The 18,230-nt window shown below is 38.2% G+C and overlaps 1 protein-coding gene across 2 annotated transcripts in view; it reads right to left on the bottom strand.

Moving 5' to 3' along the window:
- Nucleotides 1–952: 952 nt before the first annotated feature.
- LOC105253920 (protein vein) overlaps nucleotides 953–18,230 on the bottom strand; it is a 320,393-nt gene continuing 303,115 nt past the window's right edge. Inside the window, exons 6-9 of one of the 2 annotated variants that reach the window (XM_020028313.2) lie at nucleotides 7,520–7,594; nucleotides 6,406–6,773; nucleotides 1,948–2,326; nucleotides 953–1,317 (exon numbers count right to left, since the gene is read on the bottom strand). In XM_020028313.2, the coding sequence (XP_019883872.2) occupies nucleotides 7,542–7,594 (53 nt within the window). In that variant the 3' untranslated portion in view covers nucleotides 953–1,317; nucleotides 1,948–2,326; nucleotides 6,406–6,773; nucleotides 7,520–7,541. The remainder of the gene's footprint in view (nucleotides 1,318–1,947; nucleotides 2,327–6,405; nucleotides 6,774–7,519; nucleotides 7,595–18,230) is intronic. The other variant, XM_020028314.2, reaches the window with a different exon arrangement.

Below are 18,230 nucleotides of genomic sequence, written 5' to 3'. Positions count from 1 at the left end.
AATTTGACATAATTTGACAATAATAAATAAGTTAAACACATTTCGTTTTTGAAGAAAAAATACAATAAAACAAAAATAATAGTAGGAGAAACAAAAGCGTACTTTTTACATGATAATTGCAAATAGCTTAATTAAAAATTTCTTTGAATAACACTGTAGGCCTTTGTGCAAATGCGTGTAATTAACGGTACGAGATTAATTATCTCGTTTTATACTATCGGCTAAGGTATCCAAGTTGCCTAGTTAAAATTTTGCTGCAACAGCTTATGTAATTGTAGGACACTCCGCTAATTAAAGCGCCGCGTCCTGTTTGTAGAAGTTGAACGTCCCGCGTTACCCGTTACTTGGTGCCCGGAAGATACCGCGGTCCCTCCTACATAAAACTCTGATCCTGGAAATCCTATTACAGTACTCGGGATCATCCTCGCCGGTTCCCTCTTCCTGCGCAATCCCGTAAAATGATATCACGACATGCCCGGTGGTAGTATGTCGATCTGCACGTGCCCTATGGTATAGTTTTACGACGGCTTTCCTCTCTTATTCCCCGCTTTCCCCGTATAAACGTACTGGAAACGAAGCGATTTGAGATCCACTTGATACACTGTGATACACTTTTTCTCCTATCCTAGCAGAAATCAAGTACGTCTTTGTAATCACAATATTTCGACATTGATTTTAAATGTGTTCCAAAACGCAAGATGAATAATTTGTCGAGCTCTGAATGTCATTTTTGAAAAAAAAAAAAAATAGTAAGATATTAGAAATATCGGTTCGCGTATTTTTATTGTTCTTTGATTGAAAAAGTAATCCAGAAATTTTCTCAAAAATTGCGATTAGAAATATTATCTATTAACCAGGAAATATCTTAGGAATATTTCATCAATCACATTAATTAAATAAGAATAATTTAAAATAATTTTACTAATTTTAGTAATAAGTGAGAAGACAGGAGAACTAATTTAGTAGAAAATAAATATACATGAACATCTTAATGATTATAGCGTTCATTCTTTTAATGACGATATTAACTGTAATCAAAGAATTTGTACCATGATTCGCAACGAGATAATAATAATATCCCCTCGGGAACATTTCAATCAGAGAACAATAGATTAAAAAAATGGGAGAGCGAGTTATTATTAATACTTTTTTCACGTTCATTCGCATCATTTTCGCGTGTCTGATTCCTTCTCGTCGAACGGAGGATCGAAGTTTTCTTGCAGATGACGTGACGAGGTGCGTCGTTGGAAGTTTTCTTATCCCGTTCGTGGAGGAGACCGGGATTTCCTTTGGGCAACGTACGAGTTCCACGACAAGCTATAAGCAAACAATAAGAATTATTCAATGGACACTTTATGAAATAAAAAGTCTTTGAAGTGAAAAACATCATGATTTTTCGAACACTTTTGTTCACCAACATGCGTTTCTCATCCCATCTTTGGATCCAGGAATCCTTTTCCCATTTCAATTGTCTCAAAAGAGTATATCTCGTATATCTTTAGCGCAATTTTTTAAAATAAATAACTTTAATAGACTCGAAGATAAAAAAGATATCAAAGAAGAGCACAATCATCTTTAAAGAAAAAAAAAAAACAATCATCCTCAAAGAAGAAAACAATTATCCTCAAAGAAGAGAAAACAATCATCCTCTACTTTTATTTAAAAGTGAAGCAAAAGTGAAAACTCGATGGCACTTCATTAATCTTGAAATTAATCATCAAATTGTATAGATTATTAGCGGTAAACTGAAGAAACGTCAGGGTAAAATAAAGTTGAAACAAATTTTATCTCGCTTTTATCGAAAACAGTAGGATACTTTACTTATGCCCTTTGCTCGGCGAATATCGATCGTGTGTCTGCCCCGAGGAAGAAACATCTTTATCGAACTTTGGACCAACATTCCTCTTCACACGAACTCGAAGTGCCATCGCACGTTTCCGTTCTCACCTTTGTCGTGATCCAGGACGAAGACAGTTCCGGAGGGTTGAAACTTTCCTTCTTGCCGTTCTTCCGGATCCTTTATCCCGCGGAAAAGGGCGCTCAGCACGATAGCTTTCGTCCAGGCTAGCTCGCGAAACTTGGACTCACGACGGTCTAGGATGCGGCATGCGCGAGGATGACGTTGGTCGGCGGCTCGCTTCGTCCCCTGGGGCTCTTCTGCGGCAGGAAGTAGCGGGCCAAATTATTCCTGCAGCGCGAAAGCTGCCATCGGCTTTTTCCGGCCTAATTACCACGGAACCATTAAGTTTATCTACGAGCATCAGGGTCACCGGCCTCCCTCGAGGATACTGATGAGAGAAGGCGAAAGGGGCAGAGTTCGCTTTCGCTAGGAATTAAACATCGAATGATTCAGTTCGAAAGCGGAAGTAGCTAATAATAAATCATTAAGTAAATTTGTCAAATATTTCTCTGCGATTATAAAAATTAAATTAGAAACAATACATTTTATTCAAATATGAAAGATGATTTTACTGTAGAATGTAAATTTTCGAAAAATAAATACGCGGGAAAATAAATGTGCAATATAAATGAAAAAAATCTTAATATATAAAATCTTGGAATATATATGCAATATAATCGCTATTATTAAAAAATAGGACCTTCATTTCTTAGCGAAACATTTATCTTGCAAATAAAGCTTCTTCGAATTCGTCGCGTCTTTTAATTCTTCGCATCATGCTCCTTAAAAGAGATAGAATTTAATTGAGATTAGCGTAGTTAACGAGCCAATGCCTTGAGGAGAAATTAACTTTGGGAAACGATCCGGTCATTGTAAACTTTTAATTAACCATCGTTGTCGTAATTATTTAATCGAGAGAATCGAGTCTTTCTAACGACTTCTTTACTGTTTATTTCGATCATTCTTCTCCCTTTTTCTGTTTTTTTTCGAGTTCGTAAATTATCGAAAAATTGCTAAAACACACTCGTTACGAGCAGTTAGAATTAGATAATAGATGACAGTTTACGGACTCAGTCAAGTACTGAACGGTGATAATGGCCTTCCTTCTAATTAGAACGGACCATTAAGCTCTTATCCACGATCGTTAGACTCATCGAGTTCGGTTCTTGCGGCGTTTGGTGTCGGAGGGATCGCGCCTTATTGACAAATTCTCGAAGCTACATTCGAATCTTAATTAGCGAATCAACGAGCAATCTGAAGAGTGAAAATAAGATTAAAGGCTAAATTACTCGACAATTAAGATCGAGCAGAGTCTTTAGAAGTTAATTTCATTTCACTGGCCAAATTTAATTCGATACTTTGCATTATGTATATTATTGTTAATATTATTTATCAAAGAAATTCTATGTATACAATTATCATCCGTCATATAATAAAAGTCTTCAGTTAATTCAATCTTAAAAAAAAAATGTATTTGCGTGAAAAAATTTTGCTACAAGATTTGCGAATAATAGTTATAGAGTTGACACACAAAAGAATCGACACATCCATTACACAAATGTCGCATATATCGCATTTATACGCTCTGATCAATAAGAATTCGATGAAATGTCATCGTTCAAGCTCGTAAAATCCTGATCGGGAATCTATGCTAGCGATCGAGGATCATCGGTAAATTGTCCGGCCATCATCATCATTCCCATGAGAATCCGGCCGGCGATAATTGATGAAATGAATCACGTTGACATCGACGGTGATCGTTAGCAATGAGCGGGAGAACACGAACTGCGAGCTATCGTTAATCACCAGGCCTGACACATCCGAGCCATCGTTTGTTACTTTCGGCAAAGTTGTGCGGTCGTCCGACACTCCAATGCCGGTTATCAATTCCATGGGACAACGTCGTTTGGCTTAGGTTAATTAAAAATTAATATGTTAATTATTACCTGATTTATGCCGAGGGACGTTTTTTACCTCGCAATTGTTACCGTCAAATTTATCAATCGAAGAGTTTTGAGAATGAATTTTATAAACGCTTTAAATATCTTACAGATGGTGGTGTAATTAGAGAATAATAATAACGATGACGTATTAAATCTTTGGTTGGCCTTCGAAGTTCCTTATTAAACTTGTGGGGAGAACCGCTTATTTATTTATTTTATATTTTATTGATTAAATTATTAATGAAACCTTCGTTTTCGACAAAGTTTCCATCCTTAACAGGCGCGGTAATCAGCACTTGTACCTTGTCTCAAGGCTCTCCCTCGCCTTATCCCCGGAAGTTAACAACTATCGGCTTTGTAGCCGTGCTTAAGTTAACGCGAGTTTCGCGCACGTTGAATAGTTTGCAAGTCCATTACAGATACATTAAGAATACATACATATACATATATATATGTATATATTTTGTATATATGAATGTGCATGTCTGAATTCCCCGTTCCTTCTTCGCAGCTACAAGAACACGTGATACTTTGCGTGCGATTACTTCGGAGCATGACACAGTCGAATCTGACAAAGCTGACATCTCAACGTGCGATAACACATTCAAGCATTGTCACCTTAAAGTTATTTTCACCAACACTGATTAATTCTAATTGAAATTTAACTAATTCTCTCTATCTCTTTCTGCATTGAACGTGATGCTCTGAACCTTGAAAGAAAAGAGAAGCAGGAAGTTGTGAAAAGTATATTAAATCCTGATAGTAATAAAATAATTCCTGATAATTTTCTGACAGTGTAATAAAATAATTCGCGTCCCCAAGAAGGCTAACAAAAAATTTTCGCGACTCTTTACAAGTGCACAAGGCAAGAAGAAAACAAGATGTCGAGGAGAAAACTCGCTCGTGTGCCGCGAGATTCGTATCCTTTCCCTTTGGGTAATATACATCCCGTCGTGAATTTTCGTGGTCGTCGGCCAGTACTTTTTACGCGAAGCGTTTATGCGACGTGCGTTTCGAGGATACGAGGCTTTCCCGCAAAGAGCTTTCGGAGCATCGCGAGGACTGCTACGAGCTTAGCAAGGAGCTCCGCAGAGACATCCGGCTCGCTCGTATCCCCACAGGTCTCTTTTCTCCTACCGCGCGTAGTTTTCAGCTTTTAACCTTTGGCTTCCTTTTTAGCGTGGTTTTCCTTTACGAAAAACGGTCAGTCGTATCGTTTCCGCCTGACGTAGCGCCGTCTAAGGACACCGGGGAGCACTGGACGTTATTGCATGAGATATACAGTTACGTATGTTTCTCCCCGAGTATATGCGCGTACGTATACCTTCTTCGAATAGTTATCGATATTCGATTGTGACCCTCTCAAGGCTTCGGTGGCTATAAAAGCGCGTCCGAGAAGAAGCGATGGAGATAACGCCAAGTGTGTAGAATGAACATGAAACTATATTTCTTCGATTTCTTCCTCGCAATCTGGCTTGGGATAGACGATAAAATGTTTACGCAAACCATCGGCGGATTTATCGGAAGCGGATACATTTACAGAGTCTCCCCCGAAATTTCTCCCTCCCATCGACGACATCAATCCAAGGAAGTCCTACACAAAATTTACTCTCTTCCTCCCCTTCGACCCCGCCTCAGCATTGAAGATCATTTTCGCCGAGTCGCGCAACTTTAACTTTGAACACGGCACGTGACTCGTGTCACAAGGACTCGGCTACCCTTCGCCAAGACGATAAATCACAGGGAACCCGTTGAGCCCCTTTATATCGGCGCGAAAGCAGCTTCGTCTTCCTTCGTTCATCAGCGAGGTGACGTGCGGTAACTTTTTGCCGTTATGCCAGGGTATCGCAGAACCACCACAAGTTCTTTCAACGACAGATAATAGAAGGAAAACTAAGAAGAATGATAGCTGTTTCATAATGTCGCTCGAAGCGACGATATTTTTTTTCATGGAAGTTGATTAAAATATATTACAATGAAAAATCTTAAGTCTATAGAATTATTTTTATATAATATTTATATAATATAAATTATATTATATATATAATATAAATATTATATAAATATTATTTATATAATATTTATAAAATATTATATAAATATATTATGTAAAAATATATTTATATATTTATATATTTATATATTTATTTATATAAATATATTATGTAAAAATATATTTATTATATATAATATATATAAAATATTTTTATTTTTTTTTTTTATTATTTTTACATAGTGAATTTTTTAAGAGATTTGACGGAGGAAAATTTCGAATATGTAAATAAACAGTTACTTCTCAACTTGACTTTTAACTTGAATCTATCTCGATAAAGGTTTAAGGTAAGATTTATTCGCCTAGATATTTAATGTTGAAAATTAGAAATCTTTACGACGAGAATAATGTCCTCCCGTTTCGAGTTTGCCAGGAGAAGACGCGCTCGAAAGGCGATCGTAAAACCCTCGTTAAAAGAGCACTCCGTCACCCTGGGATACCCTGTGTAACGCGAGATTTCTCGCAAAACGTCACTCACGATAAAGGCGTAATAAAGTTGCATAACTGACCTTTGAGAAACGATGGTGGTTCTTGACGATAGCCGGCGTCGTCGTCTCGGAGCGAGTCGATGTCGCGGGGATGACGGTGGACAGTGGGCGAAATGTAAGGAAGGAACGGGCGAGAGGGATGACGAGTGAAAGGAGGATGGCTCGAGGGAGCGAAATTGGGAGGAGATGGTCAAGGGCGAGCGACGGCGACGAGTGCTCGAGATAACTACGCGAAAGATCCGCTGATAGCGATGACACATTGATGGGAGGAGACCCCGTAGGGGACGCGGAGAGGACGAAGTCGCGGATGCAGGAACCTGTAGGGGGATAGGGGATGAGTGGGTGAGGCTACAACAAAACAAAACACGATGAATGTCCCGATGTGCAAGCTGCAAGCAGAAAAAACGCCAGAGATCGATGGTTAGCTCTCTCCTCGTCACGTCGGTCGCGCGCATTGAATTATCCAGATAAATGCATCCGGACGGATGTCTGCGCCGGATTTACGCCTCGGGCTAATCGTTAAATATTTCGTAATTGCTCACGCGAATCCGTGGAAGCTGCGAGAGCTTCCACGCGCCGCGAAGGATTTGTTTTATTGTCAACGCGCGTTGGTCCATTGATGGTTTCGTTCATTTTCATTTCCGGGATAATTCACGCATTCGCGAATCAATATTCTGTATAATTGCAGAACATTTATAAATCCTTAAGTGGGATAACGAAGATCGTAAAATAAATTGACAACAATAATCCTAATTTACATTATCGAATTAAGTCTTTACAAAATTGCAGATACTGTAAATATTCACTTAATAATTATCAGGAAACGATTCGCTCCTTCAAGTAGAAAGATTCGTAAGGATGAAATTATTTTTTCAAGAAAAAAAAATAAAAATGTAGATTTATTTCTTTATCGAAAGAGAAAAGAGAGACAATTATTTTTCAATTTATCAAAAAGTTTCTATTATTCCAATTTGGTTCTAACGAGTTTTGCCGTATAACATTTTTTGAGTTCGATTTGAAACTGATTGTTAAAACAATAAAATAATCTCCAATGAATTTATTGAAGTCAGATATTGTAAAATATTTTTTATGATAAAATGACGTATCTAATCTTATAAGAAATATATCAATTTACCTTGAGAGTGCCGCTAGATGCGCTAGAAGCGGGCGAGCGTCACGTCCTCGGCGAACGAAGAAAACTTATCCATATCTTGAGTGCGAGCAAGAAAAGAAAATAGTCCTCCATTAAGTGTCTGGTGTGAAACAAATATCGCTTCTGTGGATCTTGAAATATATAACCGAGATATTAAATTCTCTCTTGGTTTTTTTTTCCGCACATACGGTGTTATAATAGTCACATTTTTCTGCTTGTGATAAAAGAAGCTTCACATTTTAAAAATATGCATCATAATCTATCATAATATAAACGTCTACGATTATCATTAAAAATCAATGCAATCTCTCGGTACACTTTCTTCAGATTAAATCGAAGACTAAAAAATCGCTGTGCCGTAATTTATACGACTTCCATAGAGTCGAAAAAATTCATACGCTTGCAAAAACACGAGCTTCTCGTCCTCGTACTACAGCGACTGTTGACCCCACGAGCTCTTCAAGGCTCTTCACCGACCCTGAAGAAGAAGAGAACGTGAGGGGAAATAGTTCTATTCCTGTCGTTGGCATGAATCATTCCATTTGCACCTATCGCATCTAATGCGTATTAAGGGCTTCTATATAGCCATGCCGAAAGGTAGATCTCATTTACATGAGCTTCTAACAATAATTTCATAAGCGGATTTGTAATAACGCTGTAAATCTCTTTTTTCGTTCTGCTTTGAGATTATATTACTCGTCACGATAATGACGTACATAAAAAAGAAAACATTAAACTATTTTTATGATCGCATATTTCTAGATAAGTTATTTTTATTCCATATGAATAAAAATATTTTAAAATAAATATATTTTTTAAGTCCTAAAAAAATCTGTAGAGATCTTAATCTCACAGGAAAATTTTTTGAGCATGCATAATTATATACATATACATACTTAAGTCATAAAAGATGGACAATAAAAGAGAGACGGAAAATCTTGTTGGAGTTTAAACATATAATCGATACTAACTCGCGCGGTAATATTGTTTGAGCAATGCTATTTGATCACTCGCAGATCTCTGGCAGATTTATCGTATCAAGTCAATCTAGCTATAAGCAAAAGAGAGTCTATTCATTCTCGACGTTTGATTCGTTGAATGATCGCGCAGTAGCAAGGAATCCGATCAACTACCATTGTAGTTTCTGATTAAATGAACATTGCGGCGCGGAATTTCGCTGATACACCGCATTGTCCTGACGTGCCAATTACCGGTTACGTAGCAACGACTGACGGCGAAATTTAACCGGACGAAATGGAGAATTCTCTACAGAACTTTAACATTCAATAAACTTGCGGATAATAGCACCGATACCGATATTGTGCCGTTGGAGTCAGCTTGACCGCTATTAGCGTCGTTTCACGAATTTGTGCAGTGTCCTGACTTTACCGCATTAGAATTCATGTGTTTAGTCTGAGAATGGGAGAATCGTGCCCAAGACTGCGTTTAGGTGTATTACCGTAAGGTAATGGAACGAATTACCCATGAGTCCCATAGTCATTTCTTCGATCGTAAGATAAAGTTGGAAAACTAGGAAGCTCTAGAAAGAGAATTTTCAACGCAAACTGAATTTATATATATGAAAAAAAAATGTGAAATTATTTTTAGTTTATTTTTAATAATAATAAATTAATTTTTATATCTTAATCAATTTATATTAATCGGTATTATATTCAGATTGAAGGAAAAAATCATATATATATTTATATATAATTTGAATATAATATCGATCAATATAATTTGATTAAGATATAAAAATCAATTAATCATTATTAAAAACAAAATAAAAGTAATTCCGCGAGTTTTCGTTAGAGTTTTGAAGTCAAGAACTATTAGAAATAACTATTTTTTAAATTTCTACTCCGACATTTTTTTCTCACGGTGTCTTCTTCGAAAAAAATAAAAGCAAAAGTATTTATTTGTTTCGTTTAAATATCATTCAATGTATCGTGAACGTCAGCGGCTTGAAATAAACGACGTGCCGTTGTCAGAAAATTTTCTATGCGAGACGTATCCGCAATATCGCTCCTATTCGCGACGCTCGAAGTTATCGATGACTTCGAAAACTTCGCCGAGTCTGTTGATTTCAGAAGACACACCGTACGAGGATTCCGCCCGAGAAATGTGCGCGCATCGGAGAAACATTTATTTCCCGGCTTGCGACGAAGCGCGCGTTACCTTCGAAACGCTCCCCTATGTAAATTACGCGGGCGCTTCTTTTTGTTTTATATTTTCTCTACTCCTTCTCCTCTCCCCCCCCCTCTCTTCCGCTGTTATCGGAAACCATTGAATTCATGATCGTTTCACGGACGAGGGCAGGACGAGAGCAGGACGAGGGCGGAGGAGAGTACAAGCGCCCGCTCTCTCGAATGCATAAAAGAGGCAATCGCGCCGGGGCGCGATGTAAATTCATTACACATGTATGGCGAGCGTTCGTCCGAGTGCGTTTGTTTGTAAAATCTAATCAAATATTGTCCAACGCTTATTCGCGCCATTTTTATAAAAGTTCCATTGTCGAGGCTGGACGAAACGTAGCGATGCGGTCGTTTTCTTCCATAGTCTTCTATAGTCAATACTCGTCTGCTTGCGCATAATCGATTGTTAGAATTAACGAGAAACGATTTTTCGAATATAAAATATTATTTTTTTTATCTTCTACGATATTGCTTCTTTTTTTTACTCGTAACGAGGTTACTTCTTTATTTTTTTACCAAAATAACGATAATGATGATCATTTGTAGAGTCAATTCCGAAAATTAATGTTTGGCTTTTTTTAAAAATGAGTAAGATTCTAATCTGATAAATTCATTTTTTTTTAAACTCTTAAATATCTCTTCAAGATATGGATCGAAATATAATCGCATGTATCAGGTTTCTTTTAATTTCTACCGAGAAAATTTCACAATTAATTTTGCGAAATCAAAGACAACGAAACTTGGACTATCATAGATTGTGACATCATTTATTTATCGGGGTCAGGTTGAGGCCGCCGTTACATTACGAAAATATGTCTAACCTGCAGCAGTCGTGGGTTAATATGTTACCGTGTCGCATGTTCAAGCACGACAAACTACACGAGCTCAGGCCGAACGAGAGAGAAATTGCGGCAATTCCGGCGAAGGCGGAATCCTAAGCGCGTAGTAGGCTCATAGTAATTCTCTCCGTTGGCGGAAGGTAACGGCGGCTCGGCGCGATGGTGTACAACGCCATAGACCAGATGCCGGCGAAACGTATCGGGTTGTAACCCCCGTCCGCCCGTGCCGGTAATACGTATCGGACTACATTTCACGGTTGATCGAGGCCCAGGCCGGCAACGCCATAGACTATTTCCCAAAGGATTCCCAGAGCGATATAATGGGCTTGCCAAGGTATAACGTAGCTGGCTACCTAACTCTCTATCGTATTACCGGAGCCGACTGAGCCCACTGCCTCCCCATTTTCCCCCTTCTCTCCCCCTCATCGCTCGACCGAAGCTCGACCGACCGTGGTGGCCTCAGCCAGGTCCTCACGGGGTGAATTCGTCAACTGGCGCGTCTCCCTGACCGCCTTCGGAAACGACGGGAGATGTGTTTGCGCGGTCGATGCTCGATTCGAAAATTGCGCTTCCTCGCCACGTACTCGTCCTTTATGAGCGTGCCTCTCCTCGCAACGATTTCGCCTTGGCTCTTCCTTCACGATACCATCCTCCAGGTACGCGCCTCACCCTTCTCTCTTTCTCGCCGGGAGAAACCTTCTTATCTATACCTACTTACCTACCTATCTACCTATCTACCTACCTACCTACCTACCCGGTCGCTTCTATCTCGCAGAATCTATGAAAAGGCTCCTTCAGGTGGGGCAAAATTGAAAAGTAGAGCTGCAAATCTCGTTTAGATCGCTTCGAACGATTTGAGTTGGTGAGAGCGTGCTCTCTCTCTCTCTTTTTCTCTCTACGATTTTCCGTATTTCTTTTTGCTCTGCCGGGAATCTATAGAGTTTGATTTGATCCGAGAAAAGATCACGCGCGAGATAGTGAAACGCGAATGTCCGCCTTTGCTACGAAAAACTGGGTTATTAATTATCGTCTGGTAGCCATCTTCTTTTCCTTTTCCCTTTTTTCCTCCACTTTTTAAAAATGTGCTTCTCCAATGTGTACCCTGGGCAGAGCGTATGGAGACTACGGATGTCACGAGAAGCATTGTGAGAGCGCACGAGAGTCGCGTATCGAGGGTCTTTTGTTGGTGTTACATAAAGAGGGCGGAAAGGAGTGAGGAAGGCCATTGTCTCGCTAGTCGCGCTACCAAGAGAACGGAAGCACTTCCGCGCGTGTCCGTATTTCAGACATTTTTTAATACCACGAATGACTTGTGCTGCGCCGAGCGCTATTAACTTTCTCTATTAACTTCGCCCCAGGTTATTTCTAAATCTTTGAAAAAGATACTTGGACGCGTTTTTACACTTTTTATTCGTTTTATATAATATTAATTTTATATAATATTTTATATTAATTTTTTATATAACAAATAGTATTATTTTTATGTATATTATTTAATTTTTTGGATGCTATTTTAACGATATATAAACACGAGAAGTTATTATTTCTTTTTGATTGCAATAAGAAATATAATAACGTGAATTATCCAGAAAAAATATTTCTACATATTTTTATTTGTCTGTTTGAGAAATGAGTTGTGCTTAGCTCTATTTCATCTGCTTTCTCTGTTTTACTTGCGCGACATTTGAGAATTAATCAATAAAATCAATAATGATTTCAGCTCTATTTTTTGGTACCTTCAAATGACGATTGTACCTAGACACGGCAAATTTTTGATCCGAGAGGAAAAGTAAATAAACGCGCTACAAATTTACGACTCGACAATCTTGCCAGCTGAATGCGACGCGAACGTTTGTTTCAGATGGTCGTGTGATCATCGTTCAGATGATCCCTCCGAGATGTCTTATTGCCGGCCATTCGGTCGGTTTGACGTTTTAAAAGCGGCCATTACGACGCGCGATACAATGACAATACCAGAGTGACTATTCGCAGTCTGTCTCTCGCTTAGGGTGGATATCCGTTCTACTGAATGTCCTGGCGGTCGTTATAGTTTAATGCGTCGGGCGCCACCGTAATGCGAATTCATTGCCGAGTGAAAGCAGCGCGTCGGTTGGTCAGCCGTTCGTGTAAACATCATATAACCCAGTCCAGCCCCGTCGACGAGAAATCTCGCAACGTGCGTTATATAAACGTATATACATGTTCATTTCGTCTTCTTGTCGATGGTTCGCCCCTCGATCCATTCAACCCTAGAGGGCACACGCTCTTATTTCACCTCGGTTGCCTTTAATGAAGACTATAAAACGTGCTCTATTCAATTTCAGCCAGTATCGCGCTGCATCTTCTGGGCGAGATTTCATTATCATATTAGATCGACGTAAGATGTCCGCATAGGATGATGGTTACATCACGGATCGAATAGGCGATCCGTCTGGTTACATCACGGATCGAATAGGCGATCCGTCTAAGCATTAGCTCAGTGATTGCCGAGCGTGACGTCGCGTTATCCGTGTAATCGTTCGCGTGTAACGCTCGCGCGAGATGCGATTTAATCCAGCAGGCGCGCATCCCGCGGTCCATTGAAGCTTGATCAAACTCACACGTGTCCGAATTTCCCACGCGTTTTCGCACGAAGAGCGATAAATTAAAAATACGAAAATACTGAATGATGTATACGTCATATTATCGAATAACGATTAACTTGGAGACGATGATTTGTTCAGAAGAGCAGTCTCGGAGATTAAGGGTTGTTTGTTTATTTCGTTTGGCTTAATATCTCTTTCGTTATATCATATTCTGTCATATTCATTTAATTTATTAGTGTATTAATTATTTACTATTTTAATTGCTAGTTAATGATACTTCCACTTCATTATCGAGAAATTCCAGTGTTTCTTGGCTAGATATGTCAGATAATTCCAGCATGATCTGGGGATGTTCACATTGTGTAGCCATACGAAATAATATCTATTTCTGTCCTGAAATAATCCTCCCCCTCCCTCTCCCTCTCTTGAGGAATAATATCAATATCCAAATAATGGATATTCAATCTCGCGAAACGCTAGATTAAACCTAGATTCGTTAGGATAAAGTTACGACGAATTATGATTACAATGGTGGAGATGATGTTAAAACGATCAAATGCGTCCGTAAAATTTATTGAGAATGGCAAGAAAACTGTTTTGAGTGATAGTATAATCGCTTAAAAAACATTATTGCCTCTCATCATTTTTTTATAGAATGAAAAGATACAAGTGTGAATTATATTTTCAAAATCGCAAAGAAAAGCTTAAGAATTTTTTATTCTTCTCTTTCTTCTCATATCCATTTTAAAGGAATTTGTACCCGAAAATACAAAGCACGTTATGGCCTATGATGTTATGAAAGTCTATCGAAGCTCGCGCTAAACTAGAAATAGGGCTTTGCGAAACAGCTGATATAGATTTAATAGCCTAAGCTTCATGCGAGTTGCATTAGTATTGCTATTACTGCGTAAGGGGAGATTTGTGGTTTATGTATATAACTCTCCTATATTATGTATAACTTCCGCGATTAGTACTGTTCGCGAATGTATTAAACTGTTAGCGAATATTTGCCATATACATTATCGAGACACAACATCAACTGTGCTGTTATGATGTAACATGCAGTAATATTTCCCACATTTGTCTTAAAATCTTTAGCGTATTTCACGAAGGATTTTTTTCTCATGTTTTTTCTTTTTATATAGATTTATATAGATAAATATCCAGTCATTTTTTTCTTTCCATTTTTTCGTATCTTTGTAAATAAATTTGTCATGTACAGATTTTTCTTAAATTTGTTAATATTTTTTCAAACTTGTGCTTGTCATCGCAAAACTTTATTTTGGTAATATAAAAAAAATGTTTTAGTAAAAATTCAAAAAAAGCAAACTATATCAGGACCTTTCACACTTGCATGGATTTACATCTTGAAAAAAATCTTTAGCGTATTTCACGAAGGATTTTTTCTCATGTTTTTTTCTTTTTATGTCACATTACGTATACATGTAATGACGTAATTGTTTTAAATTTTTCAGCCACAGATAAATATCCAGTCATTTTTTCTTTCCATTTTTTCGTATCTTTGTAAATAAATTTGTCATGTATAGATTTTTCTTAAACTTGTTAATATTTTTTCAAACTTGTGCTAATCATCGTAGAACTTTATTTTGGTCATATAAAAAATCCTTTAGTCAAAAATTCAAAAAAAGCGAACTCTATCAGGACCTTTCACACTTGCATGGATTTACATCTTGAAAAAAAAAATATATATATATGTATAAGCATTTGAAAATAACGAAATTTTCACACCTCTCGGTATCCAGTTACGCTTCGTTTGACGACTAAAATTTGTTAAACGACGGATATCGTTAACTCCGGCGCCGTCAAGCGATATTTTTCCCTTCATACATTTTAATTTGGTGACCTTCCATCATACACACGTGCGCACCCGCTTTAATTCATTCCTTTTGTTCCGTGACCGGATCCATCATCACTCTCCCTCCGTCGTCGCTGTCCATATTCGGGCCATGCGGCCGGCGGTTGTGCATTGTTGTACGTACCAACCCTTTGACGGTTTTGCTAAGTGAAGTGCATCAGGCGAGCAATTTGCCGGAATACGTGCGCAACGCTGCGCTGTATGATGAATGTACCGTCGGATAAATATTTATTCGGGATGTTTTCGTGCACAGAGCGGCCCAGCATTTTTCAATTGGATGGGAATTACGCTCGTTCGGTTAATACGCCGACTCGTTCCCATCATTTCCTCAGTGGCGTTGCTCCAGTTTGCTAATTTTCGCTCTATTTGTTATTTCTCAATTTTTCGGTTTTTTCAATCTGTTATGTTTTATTCCTCCAATTGTATAGACAGATATTATTATGTTTTTTTCATACGTCAAATGCCATGGGGATCGTTTACAAAATATTTGACTTGAAATTTATCAACACTCAAGATCCTATCGGTTTTAATATTTTGCAATGGCTTTTACGGACGCTTGATATGTATTACATAATTGATATGTATTACATAATTTTATTCAATTCGATTTATGTGTAAAATATTTAAAAAAGCGTGAAAATAAAACATTATATGTAAATTGTGGTGTAGCTGCTATTTAATTTGTAATTTTTAATTTATTCAACTGTGTAATTTGCGCACTTATATAGAAAATAACGTATGCATGTAGAACGTAAATTTTCCGCGCATTCGTAAAAGTCAGTGAAAATTCGTAAATGTGTGTGGGAGCTGTGTCATTGCTCGCATAATCGTGGACCGGTGTTATACCATCCGCGTCATTTACGAGCAGCCTCGCCCCTCGCCGGCTGGTGACGTAATGTAAAATGAACCGAGATTTACATCACGCATTTGGCGCGTTTTACGGGTTTATACCGGGCTCGATTGCCCAATCGTAACCGGCGTTTCATACTTCGTATCGGAATGCTCTGTGAATTTGCTCTGCGTCGGCTTTGCGTCATTTAATTTTCGTGTAACGTGATTATCCACCGGACTGACACTTCGCGCATCATTCCTCGTATATTTGCCAGATTTCCATTACAAACTGTTTCTCATAACGAGCGATAAAGCCGAATTATAGAGACGTCATAAAAATGTCTCATATGCGAAATGTAAAACTGTACTTTCTTTTTAGAATTATATCATATAGTTTGGAGTTCATGAAAATATAAAATATATATAAAATTATTTAAATAAAAATTAATTATTATTAAAAATAACTTGAATAAAAAGCGAATAAAATGTAAAATTTAATTACATTTTATTTTTAATAATAATTAATTTTTATATTTTAATCAAATTATATTAATTGGCATTATATTCAAATTGAGGAAAAATTCACATATATATATTCTTTTAATTTTTAATTTAAAAAATGATAATGTATCTCTATCAAAAATTGGAAAAACTATTTCAAATTTCTCTAATATATATCTCTCTCATAGTTGAAACAACTTGTGCTTTTGTGATGCATTATTGATTTAACATCAAAGATTGAATTATATCAGTTTGCATAATATAATCATTAATAGTTTTGATTTATTTATCATTGCGTACAGAGATGTAGATGAATCTGTAAATGTTCTCTATCATTAGATAATATTAAACTATAACTGCGACTAAAATAATTTCATAAATTAGGGTACCAAAGTTTATTGGATTACATTAGCGATATATTCAGCTAACAATAGCTCCTGTTCATTTTCTGATTATTTCTTGGTCAAGTGGGAATCTCTGTTATTAATTTCGTAAATAATGGCAACGTTGACTATAATAGTTTCGCAAACTGGAGCACCACGATTTATCGAATCAGATGCGCTAACAATATTAGTGAATATATTCGGTATTTACGAAATATCTCATTTAAAAATAGGACTGTTAATTCACAGTTGTATAAATAGTGGTAGCACTGACTTAAAATAGTCCCATGAGCGTAAAGACTTCACTGGGCACCAACATCATCGAATATTCACACATCTTCGAATATTTTCCTCCCATAGATGCAAATTCGTCTTCTTAGTCAGTCAATCATCTCGATAAAATTTCGCGAGATAACATTGAGCGGAATAATCCGACGAATCGCGCGACGAGTGCTTGAGCGCCACTGCGTAATCGCATTGTAACGCTCTCTTGCACCGGCTGATTCTCGCCGCCCCGGGTCAGGCCGAGCGGATGACAAAATGCAAAACGGACGAAGATTTGCATCCGAACTGGCTTTGCTTTACGCGCTGCCGGGTGCGTCCGTCGGAGGTGTGGGTGGACGGGGGAGTCGGCGGGGGTTGGGGGGGGGGGCGATGCGGGACCGGCGTGTACTCTGGTTCGATTATGCGAACGTCCGTATCGTTACGGATGATGTGCGGCGCGGCATAATTTCACGGCCCGCACGTTAATGCTCCAAGTTGTCGCAACGTTGAAGGTAACCGGACTCCGATAACTTTGTCGGAGGGTAATGGCACGAGATGTAGCGTTGCATTGCGCAGAATTTCCTCCCCGGTTTTTGTCCGAGATGTAACAACAGCGGTCGTGACGTATTAAAAATGACGGATGTTGACTGATGGAACTGTCGACGGAAGTAGAGGCTCATTCGTGACGTTTTTAGCCTGTTGCAGATTAATTAATTAATTCGACGAGCGTTTGATAAAACTGCCCATGTCCGCACATATATTTCTCAATCTCGCATTTTGTTGAAGAACAAGCGAGATTTATATGTATCGCTATCATTAATTTATGAGTTTTCGAGAGTGCGTTTTGGATGAAATGTCAGTTAAGATATCAGTTGGAGAGAATTATATAACGTTTACATAAACGTTCCTTTTATGCAAATCTTGAATATTATTCCGTCCACGCGATACAACGCGGAACATCTCCTGGGGTAACTTCCGGCAACTTCGGGCATTACGCGATATCCGTCCGTTGTTTTATCGAAAGTTCGTCGCGTCAGCGATCCGTGAGGGGAAGTTACAATCGGTTCAAAAGAAGGAAACATATCCCATTGCGTCTTTCCTTTCCCAAAAGTCAAACAACAGTCGAATCGCGGTGCGATCGAGGGCAAAACTTTTCGAGGGACGATAAATCGATATTCGTTCCTTCTCGAGACGCGACAGGCAGTATTCATCCGCGATG

The sequence above is a fragment of the Camponotus floridanus genome, unplaced genomic scaffold, assembly GCF_003227725.1.
Source record: "Camponotus floridanus strain SB8 unplaced genomic scaffold, Cflo_v7.5 scaffold21, whole genome shotgun sequence".
Lineage (NCBI taxonomy): Eukaryota > Metazoa > Arthropoda > Insecta > Hymenoptera > Formicidae > Camponotus > Camponotus floridanus.
The sequence above is the reverse complement of the archived record's forward strand: the minus strand, read 5'-3'. Positions and strand labels throughout refer to the sequence as shown.